This window comes from Uloborus diversus, chromosome 1 (assembly GCF_026930045.1).
Source record: "Uloborus diversus isolate 005 chromosome 1, Udiv.v.3.1, whole genome shotgun sequence".
NCBI classification, from domain to species: Eukaryota; Metazoa; Arthropoda; class Arachnida; order Araneae; family Uloboridae; genus Uloborus; species Uloborus diversus.
In genome coordinates, this window is record NC_072731.1 from 144,604,733 (window position 1) to 144,630,302 (window position 25,570).

Sequence of the window (25,570 nt, forward strand, 5' to 3'; positions counted from 1 at the left end):
CATATTTATGAATCTAATATTTCTGGAAATATTTTTTTTTTTTTTGGATTCCAATAAATGATACAAAATTTTTTTTATATAGGTAAGAATTTACACAAAAACAAATTATTTTTTCTCAGAAAATTCTGTGACACACTTTTTCAATTAGTAAAAATACCGAAAAAAGTTTTGGTTGAAAAATGATTTTTCAAAATAAAAGCTTAAAACATGCAGTAAAAATGATGTAACACTACTGGTGAACAGCGGAGCATTTAAGCTTGATTTTTTTTCTTTTGCGTTTTTAAAACTAAATATTTTTATTTCATAAAGAAATAATGAATCTAAAAGTTATTTTTTTTTAAAGCTAGTAGTTTTTTTTTTTTTTTTTTATCTGTGAGTAGCAATAATTTAGTAAATACTAAAAGTATGCTTACAAGTTAGACCAATTTTATTTTCTGAAATGTTAATTAACTTAAGACTGCTGAAAACTAATGATAACTTTTATAAGTCTCTGGAATCAACTCTGATACAAACGACTTAAAGGTTTTGAGTTGAATGATAATGGAAAAATTAGTAATGTACCCCCAAAATGAGTTTCCAACTATACAGTTAGACAAATAAGGAGGTTAAAAATAATACTAAACACAAAATTATAAACATCCAAACGGTAGAATAACATCCTAAAGAAAAACAAGTGAGTATTATAGCAGCGGATGCAATCAAATTTCGAAATGTGTGAAAAAGCGAGACTGACGGGTAAAAGCGTAAGAAACAGCTAAGATGGGTAAATTTTGCACTTAATTTGTAGAATTTGACAAACATGCAACCTAAAATCCATGACCAGATGTCAGTTTCCATGACTTTTGAACATTTTTTGCTGAAAATCGTGATTTTCCATATGCGCAGACACCCTGTTAATAAAAATGGAAGGGAAAAAAAACTAAGTTTACAAATATTAAAAATACTTCAAAAAGCATCTGCTTTCAAAACAAATTTTAAAAAAATATTCAGCAAAAAATGAACAGATACAATTCTTTTATTAGTATAGTGAAACCATCAATCAGGGACGTAGCCAGAAAATAATTTCGGGGAGGGTTTAAAAACTTTCATGCGGAGCTTACAAACTATCAAGTAAGTTGTGCTAATGTTCAAGTCATCGGGTTGCCTTTTATGAAGGCGTTTCATGTAATTAATATACATATGAAAGAAATTTGAGCTTTAGAACAATATTTTTTTGGAAATTTTTAAATGTAAACGAACATTTAAATGTCAAACCAAACTAGTCGGGGGGGGGGGGGGGGGGGAGTTGAACACTAAGAACCCCGCCTTGTATACAGCCCTGCCATCAATATGAAAAAAAGCAGTAAAATTAAATTTAATCGAGTACTTGACACTAATATGACATCAAAACTGCACATTTTGGTACTGGAATACAAAAAAAAAAAATTCCATGAATTTCAGCTAGTTAATATGTAGGCTTTAAATTTGCAATCAGTTCATAGTGGTGGATAAATGTTTTTATTCAGAATAATTGTTGCTATGGATGAAGTAGCAAATTGGCAAGTTTTTCTTGGTCACAAATTCTTGTTTTCTAACTTTTTACATTTGCCAATCATTTTTATCACTACCATTCTTTTAAATTTCCAAACTATGGTTTATCGTTACTTAACATGCCGGATCTCTGGAGGATTACAGCAAATTAAATAATTTTAGCCTAGCTGTTTTAAAAGCAGAAGAAAATTATACTAAACCGGGAATTTGGGCAACAGCCTAAAAAAACAGAAAGCTCCTGCAAAAAAAAAAAAAAAAAAAAAAACATTTTGCAAGTATGGAAATATTTGACAACTAATCAGTTAATGATGGACTTCAAAAAAGATCAAAGTGTATATTTTATGACGCAGCTGTTTTCTTAAATGCAATACAAATTGAGCTGATAGACATTAAAATTCATTTTCCATTTTTGGTAGAAGTAAAAAAAGTCTTGATCTTGTTTTGATAGAGTTAATTACACATTAATTGAACTTTTTTTCCATTTTTCTAACATCAAAAGCAAAATAATTAAATACATTTTTTTTTCATTCCCAAATTTTGACACATTATTATTAAAAGTAGTACATCATTATTATTATTAAAATTCTAGTTTTCTTAAAGATTATTCAGGTCACAGACATTAATCACAAAATATGTACAGGCACATTCCATTTACTATTCACATATAAGTGATGGGAAAATAATCAAGTTGGTTCAGTATTCTGGCACATTTCATTCTTGTATATCTTTGTATTAATTTCGTTTGTTACTCACATCAGCATGAACAATCTATAAAAAAAAAACTTAAGTTATTCTTTCATAAGGACAAGAATAATTGAGAAGTTGCTATTAGTTCCACAATTAGAGATGTTTTAAGAGGTTGGTTAAAGTATCAAATAATGACAGTAACTTTATTAAAAAGATTGAAAAATTCTAAAGAACAGCAAAAGTAACTTGAGCATGCAGTGGCGTAGCAACAGCAACATTAAGAGCGGGTGAATGAATTTTGTGAGGCCTCCCCCCCCCCCCCCAAATTTGAAATAAATTCTAGATGAAGTTGTTCTTGTATTCTGTGCAGGGGCCTGCTCTAGCAGTTTCGTCCCGGACTAAAATGCAAAATGCCGACTCCTCCCCACGTTTAAACTTTTCAAAAATATACTGTCCATTAAATAAGAGCCAATAAATTTTGTTAAACAAAAAAAAGTTATAAAATAAAACCACATATTTATTAAGGCTGTAATTTAAAGTATACAAAGGGGGGGAGGGAAACATCAAAACAGATACCACAACAACATTCTTAGAAATGGCTTCAATGAATAAGTCATCATTTAAAAAATAAATAAATAAGCCAGGATGAACTTTTTATTTTTAGGTCACATACGCTTCAGTGGCGCAATCAGGAAATATTTAAAGGTGGGGCACTCAAAATTTCCCGTAGCTGATAGATTGGGTCCAGGGGTCCTCCCCTGGAGAAATTTTTGAAATTGTACTCTTAAGAACACAATATTAGACGGTCTCTGGTGACATTACGGGACGAGGATTACAATTTTCGGTGGCCTTCTAAGGACATTTTTAGAAACTTAGCTCTTAAAATGCGATTATAGGCGATATTTGTTGACGTCGTCAGAGTAAGGAATGGGACTTAGGTGCTGTCTCTGATTGACTCAGTTACCGACAGACTTTTATATTACTGGAAGCAAATATCTAGGGTTTCTCCCGAAAAAGCATTTCGAAATAGAAGTTTAAGCAATATTTAGTGATACAAGGAGGAGGGATTCAAAGCTCTCCACCTTAATTTTTTTCGGAACTATAGTTTTTTCTTTTTCAAATTTGCTCCCTTCTTCAGAAGTTTTCTGAAATTGAAGTCTGAAAAATGCGACTGCAGACCATATTTTGTAACATTAGGGACTCGGCAATTTTTTTAAATTGTAGATCCAAAAAAGAAGTCTTAATTCACTTTTTAATAGAATTGGGAAAGAGCAGGAAATACACATAACAAATGTCTCGTTTTCAAATATGTCTTGCAGCTAATGAGAATTCAAATTATCTAATTTCTCTGCATTTCTTTAAATTTTAAGTCGTTTAATGTTTAGAAAAGTAAGAATAAAAAATATCTTTACAATTTTCCTTTTTCTGCCAATAGAAAGATTAAAAAAAAGTGATACTAATAAAAAGTTAATCAAGTTTACGTCCCAAAATATTTCGGGGGGGGGGGGGGGCGCTGGATACGGCCCTGGCTACAGTTGATAATATCTAAAACCTATGTATATTTGTTTTAGATTCTAGTTGAACTTCGGGCTCTTTCAAAATATTGGTGGAAAAATAGTCCACCCTGGCCCAGCCGGGCAGCCCTTAACCCAGACTGCATTGGCTATTAGTAAATCAAGAGCTGGGTGCAGGCCCAGACTGGCCCCTCTGGGGTGATTGACAAGGTAACGGAAAGGGGCTCCCCTGTGGGTGGGTGCTGAGACCCTCCCCCTCAAAAATGTTCAAAAATTTTCTCAAAATCAGCATTTTGCATTTTTTTGGGGGGTGGGGGGGCTTAAGTATAAAACTTAAGTTGCATTAAATACATGTGTTTTAGGCTTTGCTTCTTTACCAGAACAAAATTTCATACTATTTTAACACAATCTTTTTAAGGTGCATTTTCTACCATATTGCTCTGAACTAAATGTTTATTTCTTTTCTTTTTCTGATTGACCTTGTAGGCGGAAGGGGAGGGGGTAAGGAGGGGACACATGGACGCCCTTTAAGTGGGGTGTTGAAAATACCAAACTTTAGGGAGTCCGGGGGTTTCTCCCCTGAGAAAATAATTTGAGAAATGGATAGAACATTCTGTATTTTTAGGGCTTGAGGGGGAGGACAGATCCTTAGCCCTCTCCGTGGGTGCGCCACTACTGAAAAGGGCTAAGGGTTTTTTTTTCTTATCATGCGCTTTCCCCTTTCAAAAAAAGAACCCGAAACTTCTTTTTAAATCGCGGCACTAAAAACTTCAGTGGCACAGTTTGCGCCATGAAAGGATATAAAACCTCGTTAAGTCGTCACTCAAGGGATCAAAAAATTTTGACCACTTATGCGGAGTGACTACTTATGTGGAGTGGGAAATTAAGGAAGAAAAAAAAGCCTTACAAATATTAATGAATAGCAGTAGAATTCTGTGAGAAAAGCAATAACTTATGTAATCAATGTCTATAAATTAATGGAAATTGTAAAAAGGGGGAAAAAATACTAATAATAGTTACTTTGTTTTATTTTCTCTTACTTAAACATTACTTAATAACAACAACTTATTTTAATGTAGTTACGGTACATTACTACAATGCTTCAATGTTGACTGATGAAGTTGTTGCTTTCGGAAAAGAACTATCTCTTTTAACATACATCAAGCTTCACATTTAGTGTTGTAGTTCCTTGAACAGGTGTTAAATACTAACTTTCTAAAGGTATTAGATTTTGTCTGTTTTGCTGGAAAGAGTTTGATTCATATTCTTGGCACTCGGCAGAGTCACAGCAAGAAGTATGCTTTGAATGACCAGAACCGAGGATCGAGATATCAAGGAAAAATGACTATCATTGCCTTTCAACTAAGTCCGACACTATTTTCTAAGATCCGATAAGGAAAAGGAATTTTAGAAAACAATTTTTGAGTGACTAGTTAACCGGGTAAAATTAAATTTGGTGACCAGTCAAAGAGGATCATTTTACATTACTGTGAATGAGACCTTCTCTCGGGACCAAAGAAAAACGACCACTTAAGCGGAGTGACCACTTAACTGGTCGACTACTTATTGAGGTTTCACTGATACGTTAAATTTCAGAATTATTAATCTGAAAATAACCTGAAAAAATTATTAAATACTATTCCTCAATTATTATGGCATTATTTTAAGAATCAAAAGCGTTAAATAAACGCAGCATACCTTTCATCAGTTCTGTGGAAAGCAAAACGTCATGAATCTTGCACTTGTTGGAGAGAAAAAAATTCATTTCTGAAGATTCTACGCTGCAATATTAGACACAAGAGACGTAATGTGTAGTTCGTGTAGAACGTCATGCATGCGATGTCTCCCAGAAGCCGACACTACTCATTGCCTTAAAATTTCAAATATAAATGAAAAGAAAAGAATCTTTGTTCGGAATTAAACGTATAATGTCCCAGGTACTGCGCAAACAGAGATAGTAAAATATATTGCCCCGTACGGCGGTAAGAATACGGTGCCTTGTAATTGAAACAGTATGGCTGTTTGTGCGGTCAATTACCTTTGATGACACTATCAATAAAAACTTTTGTACTAAAACAAGGAGCGTTGTTGAGGTCAGAAACTGCATTTCAACCAAGGAGAGCGAGTTAACAAATACTACCCCACATGTGGTAACTGGGGGTAACTAGACAGTTTTGAAATAGTGTGCGGTTTGAACAATTTCCGGGTTCGCCTCATACGCATCTTAACCATGTGTGGCTGAATAGCCGTAAGCCCAAAAGCACATTCCCTTCTTACCATCTTTGTCCAGTGAATATCCCCAGGCCTGTCGGCAAATTGAAAACAACACGTTTGGCAGCACTAATAAAAAGAAGGAAAGCGATAAGGAAAAAAAGGAGTCGCCGAAATTTTATTTTTTCCGATTTTGAATTGATGAACTCCAGAAAATGTTTATGGCTGAAACAAAGATTTTAAAAAATTTCTTCCTATTTTGGTAACCCCGCCCTGGCAAAAATAAAAGAGCTTCCAAAATACTGATACCGGGAATAAATAAAATAAATAGTAAGATAAGAAACATGTGAGTCACAAAAATTTATCTCAAACAATATGTTACAGAAATGTGAGAATCATGATTGTAATTTTTTTGATGCAAAATGTAGCAAGGAACTGAGGGACGTTCTGCTCCCTCCCTGCATTTGTTAGAAACATTTTAAATTGAAGGTTTATACCCACATTTTCCCAAATTTTCAAGCATTTGAAAATGAATTTTTTTTTCTAGTAGTTTTTTTTTTTTTTTTTTTGAAGAATGGCGCTATTTTTCGGGAACTGTGGGCCCCAACAAAGCGGACGTCCGTAACTACAACTTGTTTAGCTTAAAGAAATCTAACACTGGTCACACTCAACTATAAATTTAAAAAAACAAAGAAATAAAATGCTTTTATTAGATTCTTTTTCCGAAATGGAAGGGAAAATACTGCTCAATAGTCCACAAAAAATCATCATTGCTTGAAAATATAATTTTGTCTGAGTAAAAATCTCTTTGGAGAGAATATTAAATTATATAAAATTGGAATAAATTAGTAAAATTTATGATATGATAAATGTTTAGTTGAACAACTAATCAATTATGAAACAATTATGCGCTTGTTCTCTTAAATTGTACCACATTAGTAACTATGTATTTTCAATAAATAATTTATTTTTTCAAATTCATATGTTGATGTATAACATTAGTAGTTTTGTACACAAAATGTCCACCTCAGATTTCTTTAGTCGTCTACACGCATTGCATATAAGTATCTACTGTCTAATACATAATTTCAGATAAACAAAATTATATATATATATATATATGTATTTTTTCATTTAATGCGGATTATTAGAATATACTGCGTAATCCCCTCCTAGCCGACCTGGCCAGTCCGGGTATGGTCTTCGAAAACAATTAAATTAAATAAAGTTATGTTTTAAACGAATGCAAATGAGGGATCAGCCAAACGGGTTTGAGCAGACAGTCCTAGATCTTCCAACCTCTAGTTTGGCTTTTTTCTTCTCCTCCCACCAAAAATCTTTCTTTTCACAAGACAATTTGATCAGCACCCCCGGAAGCCAGATGGAGTCAATTTGACCCATCAGTTACCAGTTAGCTCTTATATTCCACTCTTTAGAACGTTGAAAACTGCTTTTTTAGAGAAGGCAGAAAAATATTTATTGTCGACTGGTTTTAGGTGTTAAGATAGTTTCCCAAGGGAGGGGGGGGGGGGGTTAATTTTCATGGTTGCTTCTCGACTACGGGTGCAAGGTACAGAGACAAAGATCGGCAATTGAGGAAGCCGAGCGCGCCTTAAGTTCAGATAAAAGGAAGAAACAGATCGAAGAGAGGCCCCTCGGTTTTTCTTTTCTTTTTTTTTTTTTGATGAGAAAAATGTGCTTTATCTGTCTTTTTTTAACTGATTCGGGACTGAAAAAATAAAAAATTTTCTCAGAACAAATTTCAATCAGAGAAAAATTTGGAACGGACTGGGGAGATGCGAGGCCCTAGGAGGCGCGAGGCCTTGGGCTGTCGCCCTCTTCGCCCACGCCTTGCTACGCCTCTGTGAGCATGTTTTGCATACCAATGCTCACAACAACAGCGGTGATTGGGGCTGGCCTATAACTGTGTGTGTGGGGGGGGGGGGAGGGAGACAACTAAAAGCCATGGACCATGGGACTTTTAGCAGCAGCAAAAAATGAAAAAAAAAAGTACCTACAAAATTTTGTTGGGGCTGGTTTTGAAAGCATTGAAGCAGATAAGTAGAAATTGATGTAAGTGTAACTTGACTCTCATTTTTCTTAAGATTTTGATGAATTTTGTACACAATTACTTTTGCTGAAGAAACACAGGGTTGTAAGAGTTTTGGCCAGTGGTGGTTTTATCCATGGATAAAACTGGTTTAAACCAGCCGGGATAAAACCAGTTTTATCCAGTTTTGGCAACTTAGATAATTATCAAATTTTAAATGGAAACCAAATAATAATTTATTAAAAAGAAATGCAAAACAAACCATAATCAAATCATCTTTCATTATTATCAGTTTCTTTTTTTTTTTTTTTTTTTTTGCTTATTAAAGGATGCCTATATTAAAATTTCTCTTTTTAGAAAATAATTAATTTTAAAAAAACTATAATTTATTGCACATTTTTGCTATTTCAAATTGTTTACATTGAGAAAAATATCCAATTCTATTTTTGGAAATTTATGTCTACTTCCATCGTGCAAACGACCAAATATGGAGACTTAATGAAAAATTTAAGATAATAAGTAGATTTTTGAATTTGTAGCATGAAAATAGTTATAAATAATTATAATTTTTAAAAAACTACAATTAAGACAAAATAGCCAGTTTTAAGCACATAAACATCTAAATCAATTAAAATTTAAAAAAAAATACTCTGAAGATAAATTTTGCATTTCTCTAGGGAAAAAAAACAAACTACGAATTATTTGGAAAAAAAGACTCACTTAGCGCTGTTTTCAATAGTTTGCATTGCAATAAACATCCAATGCCGTTTTCAGAAACATAAGCACTTAAAAAGTCTTGTGTACTTCCATCTTGGGAATAACCAAACATGGCGACTCGCCACAAAATAAGAAATAATTTTTTGAATTTGTAGCATGAAAACAATTTAAAAATAATAAATCTTCATGAAATGATAGTTCAGTTGAAAAGTTTTTCAGCACATTTGCATCCAAGGCAATGAGTATAAGATTAAGTTTTAAGAACAAAATTTTTCATTTCTCAAGAAAACTATTTAAAATAATAGTAATAATAAAAAAACAATTTACAGCACATTTTGTGTTACTTTCATTAGTTTGCAGTTAAAGAAAACATCCAATTCTGCTTTGTTTTTGGAAACTTAGGCATTTAAGCATAATGTCTACTTTTATTTTGTGAATGACCAAATATGGCGACTATGTTTCACACGTAGCTGAAAAGACTTTCCCAACAAAAAATGAATTTCCCTGATCGAACCTCCCATCTTCAGGCTTGTGCGGCCGAAGCAGTAAGTTGTCTTCTCCCCTGTTGAATTTGTTCATAATTCCTGTTCCCTCAAAAAAATTTTTCTTTTCAACTATTGAGGGCCAAAAATGATGACCGCGGAAATGTCTTTGGGTCGCAGCTTTTTTATTGCCAGCATCATTTCGCCACAAATTTTTATAATTATTTTTAGGAAACATCGACAAAAATGAAGATTAGATCTCATGGTACAAAATTCTCTGCACAAAAATTCGAAAAAAAAAAATGTTTTGAGGGCAAATTTCGAAAATTCCCTGACATTTTTAACTATGTCATTTTTCCTGACAATTCCAGGTTTTCCCAGAGCGTACGAACCCTGCACCTCACGCTTTCCATCCAACGCCCCCATAAGTGCAGCAACATCTTAACTTTTCTGCCAGCATTCTGATTTATTTAATCATAAGAAAAATGATTTGAAAAGTAAAACCACCAAGAAAATAAATACTAATAAAAAATGGGAAATACCTACCATTAAGGTTTTATGTTTTTGTAAACAGAATTTCAAATTCTTTTGCTTTTTGTTTTCCTTGTTCTTCAACATCAAGTAAAGCTCTTCTTGTACAATCTAAATCTAAAACAAATCAGAAAACAATACATCACTATATTTATACAGAACTCATATACTAAGATTCTATACTCCTTCCTGAACTTGGAAATGACCATACCTGTCACATTAAAATGGAGTAATAAAATTAGTAAAGGGGCTGAGTGTGTTTTAAAAGTACAGAAGCACGAAATAAATCTGAAAAATTTGGACCAGTAGTTCTGAATATTTTTGGATTTTGCAAAGTTCACAAGACAGAATTTATTTTTTCCAAATAAGCACTATGCAGAAAGACAACAATTAATTTCAAAAAATAATTAAAAAATGGACAATTATATCTCTGCATTTAAAAAACAATATGTTTTTTTATGAAGTTTGTAAATGTAACACTTTTTCTACAATATTTCTGTAATTAACTATTTCCCATAAGTAAAATTCCTTCGCCAAAATACCAGAACTCCACTTTCTCCTGCTAAATTAGAATCTTAAAGAGCTAAATCTTTGCGACCCCCTAAATAATCACTATTTCAGCTGATTTTCCCACTCAATTTGTAATGCCATGTGGAACTAGGGCAGGTTTGTGGATAGTATGGTAGTAGTTCCTGAAACTTTTATTTTTGGACAAAACTAATATATATATATATATATATATATATATATATATATATATATATATATATATAAGTCGACAAAATTAGCATATCAGCTGAACGAAGAGGCAGAGCGGACAGAAAGACCAATCAGGAGATTAAGTAAGGTGATGTACGGTAGCATATGCGCAGATATAATGGGGGAGTGTCTGAGTAGTATAAAGCATGTTGTCGGTGTAAGATCAGTATTTCTGGCAAAGAGATTGCACGCCGTATAGCAGTTAAAAATCACACTGAGTTGCTGCCTCAGCAAGAAATGGCGAATAATCAAGCTAGACGACATCTGGATGCTTTTACCCGAGGTCGAATCATTGGGAAGTTTGGAGGAAGGCCCACAGTGCGACAAGTGTGGCTGCAGAGTTCGGAATTGCTCACAGCATCGTTTCACGACTTTGGAGACAATTTCAAACTACAGGAACAGCTATCCGGTGGTTCAGTCGTGGTCGTCCACGAGGAACCACACCTGCAGATGACCGGTATATTGTCTTACAGGCCAGAAGAAACAGGCGGCAGACAGCGGGAGAAATCGCTGGACACATGACACAGGCGACTGAACGACCGATATCGCGTTTTACCGTGGCCAGAAGACTGCACGGTGGTGGTCTGTTTGCACGACACCCTATATACGGTGTGTACCTCTAACACTTGCCCATCGGAGAAGGCGTTCTCTGTGGTGCCGGGAACACTGGAATTGGAGAGACAATGAATGGGGACGAGTACTCTTTACAGACAAGAGCAGATTCGGTCTGAGTAGCGATTCTCATCGCATACTCATCTGGAGAGAGCGGGGAAGCCGCAATCATCTCTCGAACATCATTGAAAGGGACAGGTATGGAGGTCGCGATTTTCTCATTTGGGGAGGCATCATGCTTGGTAGTCGTACAGACCTTCCAATCTTCGACGCAGGTTCAGTCAACGGGACCCGTTATTGTAACGAGATTCTTCTTCCATATGTGCGTCTTTTTAGAGGCGCTATGGGTCCGCAGTTCCTTTTCATGGACAACAATGCACCATGTCATGGCACAGTAGCTGCCGAACAGCTCTTAAAGAGTGATGATATTGAACGTATGGATTGGCCGGCACGATCTCCGGATCTCAATCCCATCGAGCATGTATGGGATTTTCTAGGCAGACGCTTGGCAGCTCATACCTTACCACCAGTAACGATTCGGGAGCTTTGATTGGCGCTGCAAGACGAATAGGCAGCAGTGCCTCAACAACTCATTGACATCCTCATTCTCAGCATGGGCAGACGCTGTGAAACCTGCCTAGCAGTCGGGGGAGATCATATCCCCTACTAAAGACTGGATGTTTCTTGCTGGACACCCTTTACAGGGATGTTTCGGCCTTCAGTCGCATTGTGCTCCATGCTACTTTTTCAATAAAGCTTCTTTTTATCCCTCTGATTTCTCTTTTAGTAAGTGTTGCTTACATTACACATGTCCTAACATATTGGGGATCTTACGGTATTAAATGTGTTGATTTGGAAAGCTTTTGTACAAAGTTATATTGAAAAAACCGTTCTGGTCCTTAATTTTTGCACACCAGTGTATGGTACCTGGATGACCGAGCCTCGCTCGGCTTTAAAAGAATTATTTTTTGTCAACTCGTATTTTTCTAAGGTTCTATACTTTTTCAAATATACTTGAAAAAACATCACGTTAACAAAATATTAAGGTTCTCGGTGCTTCTGAGAAATGAAAGATATACATGTAAACACTTCATCAGCATTATAATCATTTCAGCCGTAAGAAGTCTACTACTGAATATTGGCCTCCTCTCCCCCACAGTCGTCCACCTAGGGAAGCTCTGAGCTGGTTGCGTATAAACATTTTTACGCACAGTATTGCCAAAAAAGTAGTTTCTAAGACCAAACATGGCAACAATAAATATGAAAAAGATCATTGAAAATGCGCCGCAACCTTTTTATAACACTAAAGTACAAAACAAAGAAGATTCTGAATGCAATTAAATCAACATTTTGCTTTAAACTATCTGTTAGGTGAGGTTGGGGTAATAAGAAACAAAAGGGCTAGTAAGGGACAAAAATAGAGTAAAATAAAATAAAATAAAATGTTATACTAATATTCCAAAAAAACTTGAAACAACTATCTCATACTAACTGCATTGCATTAAATGGACTCCTCTTAATTTTTTAGGCGATTATTTAACTTAAATATTTTGGTTTAAAAAATGTTCAAAAATTTCAATAATTCTTGTCTCTAATAACCCCATATGGGGTAATAAGAGACTAAGGCTGCCACTCTTCAAATATAGCATGGTAAAATCCTGTGGAGTAATGAGAGACATCTGCAAGCAATTCTGAATCCGCCAATATTTTTAAATTTTTAATATTTTCATCCGTTAAAAAAAAAAAAAAAACTCAAACATTATTGTTTACATGAAATTCATTTCTTATAGTTCTAGGTCCTAAATAACATATAATATTAGACTTAATGATAGCCTCAATTAATGAACATAACCTTAGGGATCGGTCAAAAACATCAATCTAATTTAAAGTGGCCAGAAAATATTTTAAAACTTCTCTAAAGTATAGTCGAAAGTATGTAAAAAAACGTGTCTTAAAAGTATGTATTATTATAGGTTTTTCTAATCCTTAAGTATAAATGAACTTGGGCTATTTATTATCTAATGAAGTAGTAGTGATTTATTAGTAACTTACAGACACTCTACGCATAAAACCATACATTTATAACATCTAAATATGGACTACTCTGATGAGTGTAGCTGATTTTAGATTTAGGCTATGTTGAAAAAAAACTATTCTATGAACTTGCGAAACTTAAGACTAACCATCAAACTCATCGTATTTTTACCTAAAACAAATTTGTTAGTATGGGGTAATAAGAGATACCTGTCTCTTATTACCCCTTCAAAAAATAAAAATGGGATAAATAAGAGATTGGCACACAACCTGTAAATAAAAGAGACTTTCAAGATTTCAAAAAATAGTACTGGTCAGAAATTTACGCATTAATGACTCCCAAACACTTCACCTACAAAATATCGCGAACTTTTAAGGAAAAATCAACGTGAAGGTTTTTTTCATTGCATGAAAAAAAAATCAAAACATCTTATAAACTTTTGAATAAGTGTATTGTAGTAAAGTATACATATAGTTCTTTATATTACATATTTTTAAAGTTGTTTAAGAACATTTTTTTTGAGCAATCACGAATGCTTATTGTTCTCACTTGACTGTTTTTGGCGTCCTATCATTTTATTTTCCCACCGCCAACCTCCGCACCATCACCGTCCACCGGCTCTTCACGATGCTGCTCCTATAATACGAAAGCCGTCTCCAGGTTGCATCCATGTCCTACACACACGCGCATACATACACAACTACACTCGCACACATACACAAACACATACATACACAACTACACATACACACGGCACATACATACACACATACACACACGCATACATACAGATACCTACACACACACTTAACCATACACACGCACATACACACAACTACCCACACATTCATGCCTGCACACAGACAAACACATATGCCTACACACAAATACACATACCCCTCACACACATATTCATACACACAACTAAACACACACTTATGCCAGCACACAGACACAAACACACATGCCTACACACACATATGCATACCCCTACACACAAACACACATACCCCCACACACAAACGCACACGCCTACATACACACACTCATGATTGTGAAAAACATAATTTGAATTCAAGATGGTCAAAATTCAAATTTTTTTTTTTGTTGTTGTGATTTTTGACTGCGTCTCTTATTACCCCGGCCTCCACTACATTTTGTTTCCAGTGTACAATTTTCCTATCATTAATTACAAGACTTTGACCAATTTTACTGTGGGTAAATAGGTTTTTAACCCAAAACTTCCTTCCATACTATGTTGCGATTCACGATTTTATCTCAATCGAGATTTTTATTTTGAATAAGTACTTTTAGTGTAGTTGGTCACTTTACGCCAGAAAATGCTACATACAGCATGCTATCCATAAAAACTGATGATCCACAAGCCACTCCAACAAATTATAAACAACAAAATATAAACAGTCTCTAGACATATGTTTTTTCGAAATAAAATTTAGATACGTGATTTAATAAAACATATAAAACTATTTGAAGTGTAAAAAAGAATATAAGCAAATAAAATAAAATAAGACGGTCCAGCAATTGTTTAGCTTTAAAAAAAAAAAAAAAGCCTGACATCGACTTACATAGTGCTTTTGAATTTGTTTTTAGCCAAGTGTATATTTTAGCCAAGTAATGAGTCAAAGTGGCTAATATCAGCCAAGCCTGGCAACCCTAAGCAAGTTTAAAATTTTAAAGCGAGAAGAGACAAATTTTCATTGTTATGGTTGCAAATCGTCTGCCTGATACGTCAATTCACAGTTTACTTTCAAGGCTTAACTTAATTAGACTTTATATTAAAAAACTGTTTTTTTTTTTTGTAAAAAATCGCGTTTTTACAGAAAAAACACTGATGTAGATGAACTTAGAATGCTAAACTACAATTAAATCCAAAATTTTCACTCAAATCGTTAGAGCCGTTTCCGAGAAAAGAAATATAAATATACATACCCACAAGAATTGCTCGTTTTAAAGATATAAGATATATATACCATAATAAGAGCAGAGTAGTATTTCGGTACATTTTATAATAATTTTAGCCTTCAGCCAATAATTCAAAATTATGTTAGATGAATCTACTAAGAGCATAAATTTATTAATGTATTGAATGTACAATTTTATTATTAAATATAAATTAACTATACCTTATATATAAAACTAGTTCAGTTAAGACGTTTGCTCTGGCTATCATGACACTCTGTAGATAGTTTCAAGGGTTATGTGATAACAAGGTTTGGTTGTATATATACGGATATATTAATATACTTAGAAAAAAGAAAGCATGTTGCCTCACAAAAGGAGACACCAAGAGAAAAAAATGGAAAACATTTTAAAAACAAATAATGAAGGACTTTTAATTTATTATTCAAAGTTTACAACCAATGCTCGGTTCCACGAAGAAAATGAGCATTAGAAAGGGTTCCACTCAGCAAAGAAATTAAGAAATGCTGCTCTAGACTGAAACACAGTCTGTATTGTGGTACACTTTAATATTTTGAGGCAAAGATTAAGAGAATAAAATAATATGTGTCATTATTCATCATTTTTATGGTCTGTATTTTCTTCGTAAATATCCTCTTGTGATGCTTTTCTATCCAACCAAGGGCACACATATAGGGGGCCAAGGGGGGGAGGGGGGGTTCGAGCCCCCTTTGAAATCAGAACTTCCTTGCTTTTAGTATTCTTTTCTTTGCAAAAATGTAAAAAACATTTCTTCTCCAGCCATTAATGAATAATTTATTAAAAATGTCAAATTTTAAAGACTCTAATCTGTCCTGAAAATCAGTTTCCACAGGGAAAATATTCAACTAAACCACAGGGAAAATATTTGAGCCCTCCTCCCTTGCAACTTTGCATATGGGTGCCCATGTTTTCCAACCTAATATCATGAAAAATGCTTTTTTTTTTTTTGGTCACTTCTATCCTCCTTTGTGGTTCATGGGTGCAAGTTTGGTGATGTGTTTCAAGACGGAAATATATTTTGAACCCCCCCTTCCCCCTCGCATGCGTTTTTGAGGAAAATTTTATGAGCATAAATGTTGTAGATTTTGACTATAGTAGTTTTGGAATCTGTTTATTTTGAGGTTTTTTGCTTTTGACTTTTCTAACACTATGGACCTAATTTAAATTGTAATATTAAAGCGTTTTGATATTGTAGTTCCAAAAACCTAAAAACCACCAATAACAAGGGGTCTGGGGGCTCTCCCCTAGAAATTTTTTCTAACTGAAGTCCAAAAAACGCAATGATAGGCCATTTTGGCAAACTTCAGGGACATTCTTACATTAATTTTTTAAACTGATAGTCCCAAAATCACAATATTGGGCGATCTTCAAGGGTGCCCATATGGGGGGGGGGGGGGGGCTCAAGCCCTCCCCCTTTGAAATTAGAACATCCTTGCTTTTAGTGCTTTTTTCTTTGCAAAAATGTAAAAACATTTCTTCTCCAGCAATTAATGAATAAGTTATTAAAAATGTCAAATTTTAATTAATCTATTCAGTACTGAAATCGGTTTCTATGAGGAAAATATCTGAGCACCCCCCTTAAAATTTTGCCTATGGAAGCCCTTGTCCATCTTCAAAAATATTATAGAAAGGGGGGGGGGGAGCTGGCTCTCCCCGAAATTGAAGCTTTAAAAACGAAATTGTACTCCATCTTTCACAACATTTATACGCTTTTTGAATGCATTATCGAAGGGATGGAGTTCAAGAACTTTCCTTTGGCATTATTTCGAAATTGAAGCTCCAAAAAACACAATTTTAGAAGATGTTGGATTATGTTAGGGGTAAAAGTGTTCGGGGCTCCAAGTCATTAATTTTTTGCCGATTGTAAACCTTTTTATTGCAGCAATAAAATCGCTTGGGACATGAGATTTTCACTTTTGCAACATAAATCAGTTCTCATCGAAAGTCTACCCAAGCTAGCGCGAACAAACAAGAAAAGAAAGAAAGGTGGGGGGAAGGGTATGGGTGATTAATGAACTGGCACCATCCCCCCCCCCCCCAGTCTTCATTTGTAAAAGAATTTTTTTATATGATCGCAGGTGGTAGAATTAGCAATAAAAAAACAGCTTCAGTGAAGTACATATATTTTTTAAATTAGGAACACTATCCAATATTCATTAATTAAAAAAAGCAACAGGGGAACTGAATCCTCACTCAAGGGAGGGCCCAAGAATCATGTCCCTCAAAAGGCACTCAAATACAGCCTAAAGTAGCGTTTTAGATATTTCAGCATCGAAACATTTTCGAAGGAAAACTCTTAAAACCTCAGAAACGAAAATTTTTCGGGCTGGGCGGCGGAATACCCCTCTCTCTCCTTTTGTGAAGCAGGCACTAAAGGCAGTGTAAGTTTGTGTTTCAGATTTATTTTTCTATCGAAAGAGCAACATTCCCAACATCGGCAAAGACAACCCAAAGTTTTAAGACTTCAATTTCGAAAATGTTTTGAGAAAGATCCCTGAATTCCCTAACTCTTAACTCATTTAAAAATAGTCAAAATAGCATTTTAATACTTTAACATAGAAAAATTTTCGGGGGAGAAAGACTCCCCCCCCCCCCCCCGAACCCCGAATTCTTTCCCTTAAGTTAACTAAATTTGACTTAAATTTGTGGTTCCCCTTTTCATCACCCAAGTTTTTAGAATTTAATTTCTAAAATTTATCGAGAGGAAGCCTTTGAATTCCCTCTTCTTAAATCTCCTAAAGCAGAGTTCTGAATGCTTCATCTTTGAAGGGGGAGGGGACCCCGAACCCCACCCTCTATGCTCATAAAAGATGGTCTAAAGTTGCGCTTTTAAGACTCTAGTTTCGGAATTTCGCCCAAAGAGATCCCTACCCCCTCTTGACATTGCCAAAGACAGCCTAAAAGTTTTAAGACTTCAATTACAAACATTTTTTGGGAGAGGGTCCCAAATACCCTTTCTCTTAAGTCATTTTAGTATAGCTTCAAATAGTTATTAATGCATAAGCTACAAAAAATTTTTAGGTTGGAACACCGAAACCATCTCTAATCAATTCACTAAAGATTGCCTAGATTAGTGTTTTTAAGACTCCAGTTTCCGACTTTGTTTAAAACCTCACCCTCTCCACTTTTACATCATTAAAGACAGCCTAAACATTTTTGACCTTCTTTTTAGAGTTTCCATAGGAGAAATCCCAAACCACTCCTAGCTTCAAAAATGGCTTAAAAATAAGTTTTTCGATTTTGTATTCTGGAGTCCTTGAGTAGCCCCCCCCCCCCCCTTAGATTCTCTAAAATATAGATGTATTAAGACTTCAGTATCGTGGGTAAATTTGCCGACTCACACTCTTTGCAAGACAGCGTTTTTTCGCAAACTCGTGCTGCTGTTATTTTTCGTCTTTCCTTTCTCCCCCCCCCCCATTTCCATTCTAGCGAGTGTTAGATCTAAAGTCATTGGAGTTCAGTGATTCTTCAAGTCTAAGACTATTTTACCAGAAACATGCCAAAGATGCAGGAACAGTTGCACATCATTGTTTCAAATCAGCTTGGAAATTGCCTCCGACTCTTTCCAGAATTCCTATTTTTCATTAAAAATCTTCAAAATCTCTGATAGTTCCCATTTCACGTGGTATGGTGGACGCCCTTTGATGTGGCGTGAACATTTTATCAAGCCAGCAATCACACTCAACCGTTGATTCAGATTCAACTCTAAGACAATTTAAGAGCGCACATAATTTTCCATTTATGTGTAATAAGTTTGCAAAAAAAAAAAAAAAAAACGCTAATGAGAAAAAACGAAAGGATGATCGAAAATAGCAAGTGAAAATGAAAGACGAAAGGCCATCAATTCGAGAGAATAGCGAGCAACTCCGCGGTATGCAATGCAGTGAGTTGGAAAAAACAGAGCTACCTAAAAAAGTCAAACGGCGTGAGTCCAAAAGAACGTTGCAAACAAAACAAGCCCATGGTGGAAAATGGAGAGAATGTTGATGTAAATTCGTGGTTATGGAAAGATCCAGTAATATTAAAGCATATTTTTCAAACACTCAATTTTTCTTTTTTTTTTATACACTGCTTGACAATTGCTAAGGAACAATTACGTTTTTTCGAATAATTAAAAATACATAATGATTAAAGAAACCGAACGATGTATATAGTTAGTAGGGATGATGTGCCTTCATTATAAGTACAAAATAATGCAGATATTGCTGTATCGATGAAGTAAAAACTTAAAAATAAAAAAATAATCCTACTTGGATGATTTTCAAACAACCAAAAAAATGATCTAGGTCAGAAAGGTGGAGACGTGAGTACCTTAATATGATGTATGATTACCAAGGACACTAATGCACATTTTACATCTGTTTTCCATACTCCCCATTAATTATTGAGGAGTGCTTGGGAGATGTTTTCCCACTCCTCTCTCAAGGCGGATTTAAGCTCTTGTACTGTTCAGGGAGAGACGGTTCTTTGTGCAACACATCTACCAAGGTGAGCCCAGGCAAGTTCAATTGGATATAAGTCGAGAAAGTAAGCAGGTCATTGTATACGAGAATGTTTTCACTTTACAGTGTGTCTGACACTTCAATGCTCCTGTGTAGCTGTGTATCGTCGTCCGTAAAGAGAAAGTCTGGACCTACAGCCCCCCTAAAAAGACGAACAAGGTCCAGCATAACTTCTCTGCAATACATTTGTGACGTAACGCTTTCTTGTTTAAAAATGTGAAGCGGTGTTCTGCCATTGTGCATGATGCCTGCCCACATCATTATGCCTGGGCGGTACCGATCACGTTCGTAAATAATTTTTTGTGCATAACGTGCTCTACGCTCTCTCCACAGTAGCTGGTGAACAGAATCACTTGCCACACTGATACGAGATTCGTCAGAGAACCATAGGCGGATTTAGGGCTGAGTTCCTGGAGGGGCAGGATGTTTTTTTTTTTTGGAGCAATATTTTTAATTGTCCTCCCCCCCCCCCCATGTTTTTGTCTGTTTTCTGTGATGCGTAAGGCCATTCTTTACTTTTGTATGTGTCGTTTTCATTACTGTGCGTAATCATGCTGTCCTTTTTAAATTGACCTTAAAAGAGAGGGGGCTGGTATTAAGAGAGTAACGCAGTGCTTCCTTTTAATTGGGATATAGAATATCTCCAGTTTTAGGGGGCTCAGGGGTTACTCCCCCAGAGGAAATTATCTAAAATGGATATAAAATTCTGAATTTTGAAGTCTTATAAGGGTTAATTGGAAATAATAGGAAAATATCTTTTTTTTAAAAAGTTTTATGCTTTAAAAGTGCTTTGAGATGCAAGTTAATACTTTAAAAGAAATGGTGCACAGATTTAGAGAATAGGTATCAAGAGAGTAACATACTACCCATTTGAACAATTCTTAATTCATACACTTGATAAGAAATAAAATTGAAGCACACTTTGCTTAGGAGTTTCAAAGACTTGTCTAATTATTTTCAAGGTTTGGTTGGTTAGATTGGGTTTTTGGTTCAAGAGCCCTTGTAGGCTATACTGTGCCAATTCTTTTCAGGGATTTTAGAACCTATTAATAATTTGCACTTTCCAGCCTCTGAAATTGAGTAGTAGATTATACACTTGTACAGTCTTGTTCAAACTTCATAAGAAACGGCTATTTTAAGTTTAAAAGAAAAAAAAACTTCAATTTCCTATTCAAAATGAAAAAATCATGATTTTTTTTGTTATAAGATTTTGGAAGATAAGTTGTTACTATATAAACTCCTCTCAAAACTGGGGAGCTTCCCCCCCCCCTATAAATCCACCCATGCTCTTCTGAACTATTCAAAAACAAAAAAATAATGATTTTTTTTTTTAATTTTTGGAAGATGTGTTGTTACTACATAAAGTCCTCCCAAAACTGGGGGGGCATTGCCCCCCTCTGACCCCCCATAAATCCGCCCATGCAGAGAACATCACTCTGAACCAATTTTGACGATCTCAACCAACATGTCCCTTACACCAGCGTTATCTCTCTCAACGATAGCGTGGTTGAACTTGTATACAACGTACGGGCTTCCGTGTATACAAACCAACATTATTTACTTGCGGTTAGATGGTCCTTGCAGAAACATGCGTACTGGAAGCGGTTGTAAGATTTGCAGCTATCTGTCCAGGAGTGAAATTTCTGTTCCTTTTTACCACGAGGGCTACATAGAGATGCTTTGAATGTGTGGTGTTCCTACCACGACCCCCGGCATGCTTTTGGAAAACATTTCCACCTTCTTTAATCCGGAGATGACACTTTTTGGTACACCCATTGCAGCAGCCACAGTGGTGATGCTTTGACCTACTTCCAGTCGTCCAACCGCTCGTCCATGATCGTAGGTACTCAAATGATGTCTTGCTGACAATTTACTCTTAAATATTTTAAGAACCAAACAGAATTTCAGAGAAAAACCTTTTTTAACATCCAGCACTATTTTTGTTAAAAACCAAACAGCGTGAATTTTCGTACGAATCTTGAGCGTGTATGCACTGTCTTTTATACAGTGGCTCCCAAAAGTGTTCGTACACCTTGAAATTTTGTAGTAAAACCAAAATAACGCAAAACTGAATTTGAATATGAAGTCCAATTTTTTTTCACACCATTCTTATGCCATTCTGAATAAAACTCAGTAGTTTTTTTCAAAATATTGCCAGATTTTATTTTTGAAATTTGTCAAAAAATGAATAGACGGAGAAATAATACGCCACAAAAGTCGTCCTACACTCAAATTTTTTCGAATAAATTCATGATTAAAACTATCATATGTCATTTTTTTATTATTTTTGCATTGTGTTGACCCTTAAAAGTCATTTGGCTTTAATTTTTTGTTTATTTATTCCTTAATATTGTGCTTATTACTTTAAAATGACTGGTATTTGAAAAACACCACAAACACCATTTGAAATTTGAATTGTTCACTCACAGTAGCGGTAAATTGGTTTTAAATGTCTCTAAATTAGGTAATTTATACCATTCTATAGTGAAGTGCTTGATAAAATGCTTTAAAGACAAGAATAGGATCGAAAACACGGTAAGAAAAGGTCAACTGGCAAAGTTAACAATGCGTGATCGGAGGTTTACAGTTAAAAAAATTATGAAAAATACACATTTGAGTGCTGAAAAAATTTCTGCAGAATTGAATGAAACATTTTACGTTTAATTTTCACCTAAAATTGTTCGCCAAGTTCTCTGATTAACTGGATTAAATGGGACCTCTTCCTGCAGAAATTTTCTTGTTCGTGCGAATAACAGTAAGCTTACGCTTTCCGTCGCAAAATCAATGATAAATAAGCTCAAAACGTTTTGGAACAATGTCTTACTTATAGATGAAAATAAATTTAACATTTTGGGTTAAATTGTTGTATAATTGTAAATAAAAGAAAAAATGAGGAATTTAATCTGAAGAACTTAGTTGGATCAGTTAATCAGGACGGTGAAAGTGTTTTAGTGTGAGGGTGCATTACAGCATCAGGACTTGGAAATTTGGAATTTTTTAATTAAATAATGAATCATGCTGTTCATTTAAATATTTTAAAAAGCAATTTTAAACTATTAGCCCAAAATTTGGTAATCGGAAACAACTTTGTTTTTTATCGAGATAACGATAAGAAGCACACGTTTGCGTTTGGTGCCTCAAAAATTGTACTTAAGCTTAGAAATACCCCCTCAATCTCCAGATTTGAACTTAATGTAACATATTTAGAGATATCTGGGGGCTAGATTACGAAAATACAGCTTTGAAACGAAAATAGAGCTAGAAACAGTAAGACTCAAACTGGGGTTGAACACTTAATCAGAAATTACGCAAAAAAAGAAAGAAAAAACAATGAAATGTATTCCCAGACGTTTAAAAGCTCTTGTTGATACTGCATGATGTTCTACTAAATAATAACTTTGTAAAAAGTTAGATTATTTACTAATTTTTTGACATTTTTTCAAAGTGTACGAAGACTTTTGTGAGATAAAATTTCCGGCAATTTTTGGTTTTTGATTTTTTAAAAATTATGTTTTAATGTTTTATTAAAAATTTTCATGTAGTTTTGTTAAATATAGATTATAGATTTTATAATAAAATACCTATTCCGAAATATTAATTCTAACCAATGGATAATGGCCTATTTCATTGAAAATCGTAGGTGTATGAACACTTTTGGGAGCCACTGTATACATACCGAGTCTTGATATACCACGATATCTGAACTTGAATTTGTTTCCATTGACTAGCTGGTTGAGGTACAAATTTGCATAAATCACTCATTCCTTAGCAATTGTCAAGCAGTGTAGTTAAAAACAGAAGGAAAGTCATGGAATTTCTTTCCATCCCGACCTCCGTCTCGGAAATTTTGTTCAAGACGGAAATCCGTCCTGAGACGGAAGGTCTTGCACCCATGGGTTGTAACCATTAGTTTTGTAACACCCCTGAAATTTATACGCTCTCAAAGAGAGATGGCAAGTGATGTAAAAGAAATCATTAAATCAACTGAGGAAAATAAATTACCAAATTTTGTTGATTTCAGAGTCTTTTGCAATTTTTCCACATCATCAGACAGTTCTTCCTTGGCTGAACTGGATAATTCTTCATACTGCATATAAAAATGAACAATTATTATACACCATGTAACATTTTTTTTAAAGATGAAATTAAAAGAATAAATTAAAGGAATTTATAAAGTAAAACCTGATCTTTTTTTCTCATCAATTTTTCGAAAGTTTCTGTAGCAGAATGCGCTCTTTTCATGGCTATTTCAGTTTCAGAAAGAAGATCGGCTTCAATGACTAACAACATAATAAGTCTTCGAATAACTCTGAGAAGAAAAACATTAAACACATAATTAGAAATATGAAAAAAAAAAGTATAAAACACTTTTTAAACACAAGAGTTGTTTAAATAAAGCATCTTGTTAGTCCTAAGTTTTGAATACATACTATGGGCTCTGTCCCCTACTAAAAAATGAAAATGGTCAGGTTAAATAAATAACAACTAAATAATGGCATTAATAGCACAGGCATTAATGTTAATCCATAAGACAAGCAGGGTTGGAGAAAGTGGCAATAGGGTGGCAAATAATGCTAAACTTTTTTGTCGCCACTTTTTATTATTTAGTTGCCATGTGGTGATTGGCGACCGCTAATCCTGATCTTTATAAAGTTTCCTGTTTGATTTTACTTGATTCATCTCTTTTGCACATCAGTAAATATCCACAGAACAAAACATTCTTCGTCCACTTTTGGCTTGATCAATATCACCACTAAATATTTTACTGCCACTGTAAGAACAAGAGCATGAATAATAAAAGGAAAATACTTTTGGCAATGAAACTAAAATGAAAAGTCCAATATAATGAGGTTTTTTTGCAGAACGACAAATATGTAAATTAGCCTTCACATTTAGCAAATTTAACAATAGTTCATGTAAATGGGTTAGCTTTAACAAAAACTATGGATATTAATAATCTATATTAATATAAAAATAATTCCAAATACTTGAGCATAAAAAAAAAGAATGCAAGTAGGGATAGAGAGGTTCAGAACTATAAGTTTTGTTAAACATTTTCCTAAGCTTTATTGGTAACTAATGTTGTAACTATTGAAGAAATTTCAAAAATACGCTGTTGAGTGCTTTTTAAATTGAACATCGTTATGTAAATCTTTCATAGACAATCATTGATTTTTTTTTCTTTCTAATGGGGCTGTGATAGAGGCACAACCTTTTGCAGACCTAGTACAATCCCCCGATATAGCATCCATTCTTTCAGGTAGCACCACTATTGGCAGATGCTCATACCATGAGAATTTTTAAGCCCAGTTCTTCCATCTGATGGAGACGCCTGAGATCTCTTTGAATGGAAACTGCACTAGGAATTTAATATTTGCCAAGAGCACTTCAAGCCGTAACAGTAGTAGAAGAATTTTTTACTTGCCACATAATCATACTAAATGGACCCTGTCGATTTTTTTCATCTTGAAAAATTCACCGACTGGAATCGGGTTCCAACCTGTGCCTTTGGGCGCAGGAGATCTGTGTCTAGCCACTACACCACTTTGTCTGAGCAATTTAAAGGCGGCACTTATAACGCTATTTGATATAAACTAAATTTGCATTTGATTCCTTTCTTACAATTTAATGAAGGCTTCTAAATAGAGTTACCACATCTATATTTAGCTTCTAAATAGAGTGACCAATTCACATAGGTCAAACTTAGACTCAGTTGCGACTATTGGGGGGGGGGGGGCAAGGGGGCAATTGCCTCTGCACTTTTTTGTCAATAGATATCACCTGAATGTTTTTAAGATTTCAATTAAAAAAAAATCTAGAGGCAACTATGGCTTAAAACTAAGTTTTTTAGACTTCGGTTTGGAAAAATTTCCAGAGGAGAACCTGTAAACACGCTCTCTCCTTCTTATATCTTCAAAGAGGGCATAAATTTGTGTTATTATTCCAACTTAGGAACTTTTCCTAGAAAGCGAACCCGT

The 25,570-nt window shown here is 34.6% G+C and overlaps 1 protein-coding gene across 1 annotated transcript in view; it reads right to left on the reverse strand.

The window, feature by feature from the left end:
- Positions 1-348: 348 nt before the first annotated feature.
- Positions 349-25,570, reverse strand: part of LOC129232688 (B-cell receptor-associated protein 31-like) — a 70,298-nt gene continuing 45,076 nt past the window's right edge. Inside the window, exons 5-8 of the mRNA XM_054866819.1 lie at positions 23,775-23,901; positions 23,595-23,679; positions 9,738-9,839; positions 349-2,298 (exon numbers count right to left, since the gene is read on the reverse strand). Of these exons, the coding sequence (XP_054722794.1) occupies positions 9,748-9,839; positions 23,595-23,679; positions 23,775-23,901 (304 nt within the window). The 3' untranslated portion in view covers positions 349-2,298; positions 9,738-9,747. The remainder of the gene's footprint in view (positions 2,299-9,737; positions 9,840-23,594; positions 23,680-23,774; positions 23,902-25,570) is intronic.